This window comes from Pinus tabuliformis, chromosome 1_1 (genome assembly GCF_031772625.1).
Source record: "Pinus tabuliformis cultivar Carrire ecotype Pingquan chromosome 1_1, CPIR1, whole genome shotgun sequence".
In the NCBI taxonomy this organism is placed as follows: Eukaryota; Viridiplantae; Streptophyta; class Pinopsida; order Pinales; family Pinaceae; genus Pinus; species Pinus tabuliformis.
This window is the reverse complement of record NC_142297.1, coordinates 214,472,924-214,480,002: the sequence shown is the minus strand read 5'-3', so window position 1 is coordinate 214,480,002 and position 7,079 is coordinate 214,472,924. Positions and strand designations below refer to the sequence as shown.

The 7,079-nt window shown below is 39.9% G+C and overlaps 1 protein-coding gene across 1 annotated transcript; it reads right to left on the bottom strand.

Moving 5' to 3' along the window:
- Positions 1-238: 238 nt before the first annotated feature.
- On the bottom strand, positions 239-4,427 carry LOC149212306 (cation/H(+) antiporter 20-like). The gene is made up of 3 exons (XM_089388627.1): positions 4,349-4,427; positions 735-948; positions 239-623 (listed from the first exon to the last, which is right to left on the bottom strand). The coding sequence occupies exons 1-3, from the start codon at positions 4,425-4,427 to the stop codon at positions 239-241; spliced, it is 678 nt and encodes a 225-aa protein (XP_089244753.1).
- Between the last annotated feature and the right edge of the window lie 2,652 nt (positions 4,428-7,079).

Sequence of the window (7,079 nt, the reverse complement as noted above, 5' to 3'; positions counted from 1 at the left end):
TTAATTATGTTAGAGTGATAGGTTCACTGGGTTAGAGAGGAAGTACGTGAAACTTTTTAAGACGCTATCTTAGAGGTGGATCCACCAAGATATTGTAAAAGACTAATTGAAAATAATAAAGTCAAGAGTATTTTTCGAGACATTGTTACCTATATGGAAATAGTAAGGAAGATAAACAAAAGTGAAAGTTATCAAGCCTAAGCGATCATACCTTGTCATGTGAGGAGACTCAGGCAGATTAAATGCTGATAGCGCTTGTCGAGTCAACGTTTTTTGAGAAGGACACTTCATCAGTATGAATATCATCATGTTGCTGAATCACTAATATTGATGCACTAATTGGAACAGTTGGTGAGGCCAACAAATCCCCAATTGAACCTAGTTCTAGACAGTCCACAGTTTGATCTGCCAAGTCTGCCGCTACCAGGGATGGAAAATGCCCCCTTCCCACCAAAAACAGGTGGTACTTGTTGTTCTTTGCAATTGCCATAATTGAATGCACCATTTTGCTGATCACCTGCTCTTCATACACAATGGTTTTCCTTGCATCACTACCATCAGATGAGTGAGTTTTCTTCGTGATAAGTACTAAGGCATCTTCATCCAGAATACTCTCATGCTCTCTATTCATTTTTGCAGTGGAAAATTTCTACTGTTGTTGTGTCTCATGCTCATGGGCGGGCAGAGGAGTAAGGTTGACGAGAGTGTCATTGAATTATGTTCCAGGCAGGAACCTTATGACTGTGAGTGCAATGCCTGGATGCCCTGTCATTCTTCTTCCAAACACCAGAGCCTCACGATCATCTGGACCTCTAAAGAAGAGAACTGCAATGTTATGGTTTACATTGGAAGGGGCCAACTGGGACTGATCCCTGAGGCCCTTATCCACTAGGACGCCGACTGAGCAGGGTGAGTTCTTCAATATCTTCTTGTTCACCGTCCGGAATCCTAGGTTCACAGACTCCAGGACACCATCAACGTGCTAGTATTTGTGGAAAGGGAGGACGATCATGGCGGCCCGTTTCTGGTCCACAATTTTGCAGATATCATTATGCATGTCCTGAAATTGAGAGATTGCTATCATGGGTCTAATCGCCACTTTGCTCAATTGTCCATACGCCTCGAATGCAGCCACAATCTGGTCTTCTTCTGATCGGTTGTGGTTCCAAAACGAGAGACCATTTTTCCTTGCCTTGTGAACCATCATGATGGTAGAAGACCTTTCGGACAACTACACTAGGTGCATAATGTAGAGGTGCAGGGCATATTTTCCAACCCCTCTGGAGGCCTCTATTAGGTTTATCATGGCTGGGATGTTCCTCGAACCATGTACTCTTATCCAGAAGATACGGAAATCACAGATCAAATATATTGCTCTCTTAAAGAAATACAAGATAGGCAACTAATACGCAATTCATTCATCGCAGAATCTAAAAGTAAAATAAGCTCCAAAAGATAACCTCAGGGATCATACTGGGAAAACTAGTAATAATTTAACAGAAATAAGAGGCCCTACAATATGGGAGGCTTCTGAAAATTTCTTTTGTCGCTCATTCAGCTCTTCCCCAGGTGCTCTGCCTCCGAAAAAACCTAGTGAAGGTTTGACGAACCCTTCTTACTGCTCAGGTTTCTGGGGGCCTTTCCTCTTTCTTCAAACCATCAAATCCAAAAACCCTGTAACATGCATGATGAAACCGAAACGGTATTGAAACTGAAACTGAAACGGTATTGAAATTGTTAAAATTGTGAAACTGTGTTAAAAATATATTAATCTGACGGCACATTACGCTTGAATCGTCTAACATTTGATCGGATGGTACAGACTTGTGCCAAGTGGCAATTTGGGGGTGTTCATTTCAGAAGGAAACGCCTTACGGCGTAATTAAGTGATTTATTCTAATATTTTTATTTATATAGAATTTTTTAATATACTTTCAAAAATCTGTAAATAAAAAATAATAATCTCATTAATATTAAAAACACATAAAATTAATTTTAATATTATATAATATTTATTTTTAATTAATGTATATTTAATTTATTTTCAATTTAATTTATTATTTAACATATTATCTAATTTGTAAATGTTATATACAAATAAATATAGTTTTACTTTTACAATAGTGGAGAAACCTACCATAACTTAGTTGTTAAACTAGTCCTTATTCAAGGAAAACCACACCCTTGTCTCGTGGTACGATGGTCTTTAATGGGGAATGCTTTCACTCTTATCAAATGCCCTCTACATCTTGGGTGGTTAACATGTTTCCTTACCAAGGAGAAAATAGTGTTAAAACATAAAAATATAGTTTTACTATTCGAATAACATAATAATAAAGATTTTAAATAAGACATTATTAACAAATTAACAATTTCATTAATATTACAAATATGTAGTATTTAATTATTAAAAAAAATAGATACAAAACTTAATAATAAACTTATGGGTGTAATGCCCCAAGAAAATGTAAATATTTTACTTTACTGTGGTTAAAAAAAAACTGTATATGACATTATTAAATTGTTTTGGAATTTAATGGTATTATTATTTTTCTTTAATATGATAAGAAAATGTTTTCTTGTAAAAAAAAGTGTTGTCAACTTCTAAGAGGGAAGTTGGAGGAAAAATAGTTGCAGTGAATTGCAACCCTAACCACCTCCCCTAACTGGGAAGTGTTCATGAGGAAAAGGGGGAAAAGGAGGTGGGTCTGCGTGGTAGAGACAGGCAGAGAGAAAGAGAAAAAGAAGGAAGAAGGTGGCTAAGTCTGGTGATGACCAGATAGCCCCACTCGCTAATGAGCACTTGCAAAAGACTGCGGTCTAGCAAGAAGCAAGGAGGGAGATTCGGGTCCTAAAGAACGAATCTCAAGGTTGGGTGGATCGAGGACAGCAAACCCTGACTCGGGTGACTGTCAGAAGCAACTTATCAGCGAGAAGACTCCAGGAAAGGACAACAGACCCTGACTCGGGTGATTGTCAGAAGCAACTTATCAGCCAGAAGAAGCCAGGAAAGGACAGCAGTCCCTGACTCAGGGTGACTGTCAGAAGCAACATATCAACCAGAAGACTCCAGGTATGTAAGAAACTATGTATTAGGATTATACTGGAAGTCTGTATGACGTTAATTCTGTTTCCACCTTCTTGGCTTAATTATTTCATCTGTGCATTGTGGAAAGGGAGTGTTAGAAGCTTGCTTATAGGAAACAGAGTGGAAGCTGAGAGAGAAAATGGTTGTTCTTCCAGGGAATTTATATTAATGATAGTGTTTATTTCATGTGATAAATCTGAAACTTGTTTCTTTTAAAAAAAAATGTTCTGAGATATATTTGCGAGAATTGGTCTACGGGGATATTCTCTCTTAGAAATTGCTGTAGGTAGAAACACAACAAACCAGAACCATAAATTCATGGGTTCTGAGCCTATAAAACTGCTCTTGCAATAAAGAGGAAAAAGAAATAACGTTTATTTAAAAGGGGATAAATGGAACTCGTTCTTTAAATATGATATTACACAAACACCAAAACAACGTGTAGAAAATATAATGAACAGTTTAGAACCCTGAACAATGCGGGCAACGGTGTGCATATAACCAAAAAATTACCGAACGGCATAGCCGCAACTGTGGGGAGATGTAGACTATACAGTCAAGGTCAGTGACCCATTTTACACATGCAAAACTCATTCGGGAGGACAGTAAGATAATGATTCAAGTAAAATCACCCATGTACATAAAGAAAGACCGTAAGCAAATTCTCTAGAGTTTAGCCCATACAAATTTGATCATCTCAGCGTAAATGCATAACTGTGGTGAATTTAAGGAATAACCCTGTAGGATATACTCAGATTGTGGCATACAGGGGTCGTATATCATTTTATGTCTCGTAATAAAATTAAACTAGGGTGGAAACAAAAACCCTTGCTATCGTGCGATGCATGTTATACAAAACATTTTACAATATGAAAATAGAACATTGTTCATTATGAAAAACAGAACCCCGCTAGCAACAGAGGAGCATGGAACGGCAATATACGTCATATTATCAATGAAAAATTACACTACTACAACAATATGATCAATAAAATTCCATAGCTTACATTAAGCCAGAGGTTCGTAAACACCAGGTAGGCAACTACCCATTAAACTGACTGAATGCAACTAGTAGATGGAGAATAAAAAGGAAAATTGGTTTATACATGGAGCATGAATAGCCATAAACTCAAGAATCAAAGTATTCTCCAGGGTAAGAACCCCAGTAAAATTATTTAACAGAACAGTCATTACATAAACAATAATGTACCAGAGCTCGAGGGCTCGTCCAAAATACAGCCTACAATTTAAAGATATAACCCTCTCGAAGGAGGGATTCATAACCCTGTGTGAGCCGGACTGGTTCGTCAGGTTTTGAATCCTGTAAGTACTCTGCCATTACGTGAAAAAGGAAACAAACTGTAAGGAATGAGACAGAGGGCCTCTCTAGCCGACAAAGGCAATAAGCGGCCCTACTTATGCAGAAGAACCCTTGTGACTTGCTGAAGTTTATAACAAGAGGATGCAGAAGGTGTATGGAGCATACCTGTCTGACGTGAAGATGGCCACATCCGCGCCAATGTTTGTTTCATGGGAAATAAGAATCAGAATCCACACCTACTGATAGTAACGCAAACCTGCGGTATGTTAGAGACCATAACCCTGAGCTAGAATTAAAAAAAAAAGAAAACGATAATTTTTAGACAGAAACCCATGTGGAAAACACTCACCAAGGACCTCTGCCATGGAAGGAAATAGCTTCAAGCCGACCTGGTAGCGCGGTTAGGTACCAGAACGTAGCCCTCCCGCCTGGAATTTGAGCCTGCTCAAGGCTGTGGAGGAAATGGAGTAATGCTGAGCTGATCCAAATGTTTTGTGAAAAGTCATGTTGAAGCAATAAACCCAATTGATTTGCCTCGAGTTAGCCTCACCCTCGGATGGGAAATTCCCCATCTCCATCGTCGATGCGGGGAGAGACCCGAGGGCGCGAAGGCAGAGGAGCCTCCATCACGTGATCAAGTCAGTCTTCATGAATGCCATTGGCCAAGTGGACCAGAAATAGTAGGCGGAATTTATATCCGCAGACATTATTCTATCCTCCATCAGATACTTCCAAATAAGACTAAGGTTATCTAGAGAATTCCATTATGAACCTTTGTTTTGTGAATGCCACGTGTAGGAGTCATAAAACCGGTATCAGTAGCTACATATAGAACCATGCGAGCTGGTAGCTTACGTGTAAATGTACAGAAAAATTTGATTAAGTTGTAGATTAATTGGCAAGGTATTTGACAAATGGTATTAGAGCCCAGTTACAAAACTGAGGCCTATGGGAACTGAAATTGAAGTTGAAATTGAAATTGAAGTTGAAATTGAAATTGAAGTCGAAATTGAAAGTTGCAATTGCAAACTAAAGACAGCAAACAACCCATACAATTTATTTTTGTCCCTGTTTGAGCAAATTCAAAATGAAAAAAAAGAGGATTTATTTTATTTTATGTGAAAGACAGGAAACCAGACGACAAACAATATGAGAAGAGGGGACAGTGCATCACGCAGGTATGCAATGGAGCAGGGACCTATACCTGGCCTTGAGGGTAATCTTGAGTTATGGGTGCAGCTCGGGGAGGAGGCCCGTAATACAAATCAGGCTATCTTGGAGACAGTGCAGGAACTGAAAAATGAAATGGCCCAGTTATGCGAAGATAACGCACGGCTAACTATGGAGCAAGAAAGAATTCTAAAAACTTTGTCTGACAGACAGAATCATCCACCAGCTAATCCCAGTATGGAACAGCAGAGAATGTCGGAAGAACAGAACCATCATATAGCACCTGAAAGGTCGGAAGAGAGGGAGGAACATTCTGACAATGCATCTGAGTAGCAGACCTCAAAAAGGCAACAGGTAGAGCTGCAAGGAGAGTTTCGTAAGATTAAACTGCTGCACTTTGACGGGGAACGGGAAGAAGCAGCTGAAGCCTGGTTAATTAATATGAACAGATATTTTCAGTTATACGAGTACGATCATAACCTTAAGGAACGGCTGGCCATTTTCCAACTACAAGGAAAAGCTGCCCTGTGGTGGGAAGAAGTTAAGATTGTGAAGGGAGTGACCGAGCAAACCATAACTTGGGAAAATTTCCAAAGGTACTTCAAAGAAAGATATCTGACCGAGCGCTTCTACGACGAAAAGGCAAGAGAATTCCATGATCTGCGGTTGGGGTAGTAGACCATGGACGAATTTATCACTCGTTTTACTTCCTTGCTTCGTTATGTGTCGTATATAGAAAAAGATAAGGTGCAAAGATTTGTTAGCAGCCTTCCACTGTATATGTGGGAAAGGATTGAATTTGACAATCCGAAGATGACGGATGAGGCTATTCGTAAGGCTAGGATCTGCTACCAGCAGAACAAACGGAAAGGAGAAGCTTCTGGCAGAAGATGGAATGAGAAAAGAGGCCATAAGCCTCTTTTCTCATTCAATCTAGAAAGACATAGCTAAAACAGTAAAGGGAATCGTAGTGGCGGAAGCAAGGGAATTGGCAAGGGACAGAACAGCAGAACTGCACTGAGAAGTTCACCCAAATTCAAGACAGCCAGTGAGTCCAGAGTCAACGAGCAGCCTGCAAGATTGGACAGTGAAGGGGCAGCAAGGCCCCCAGTATAGTGTTGGGGCTGTGGAGGGCCTCATTACGTCAAAAACTGTCCACGGCGTAAGGGAACTAAACAATTATCCCAAATCCATGAAGCATCGACAATCGGCGATGTAGGACATAGCGTACCAAGGATTAATGCAGCCCTGGACGATCGCCAGGTGGAGTACCAGCTGACCATGGTCGAATTTGAAGGTAAAATCTCAGACCTTACTATAGCTGTTTTAACTGACCCTGGGGCCACATTAAGTTATATTAGTCCAAAGATAGTGGAACACTGTAAATTGCAGCCTGTTAAATTGAAAAATCCATGGCCAGTATAGCTGGCTACAGGGGCCAAGAGGCGAGTATTGGCAAAAGTCAATAACTGCCCTTTCACAATAGCAGGACAACCAGTA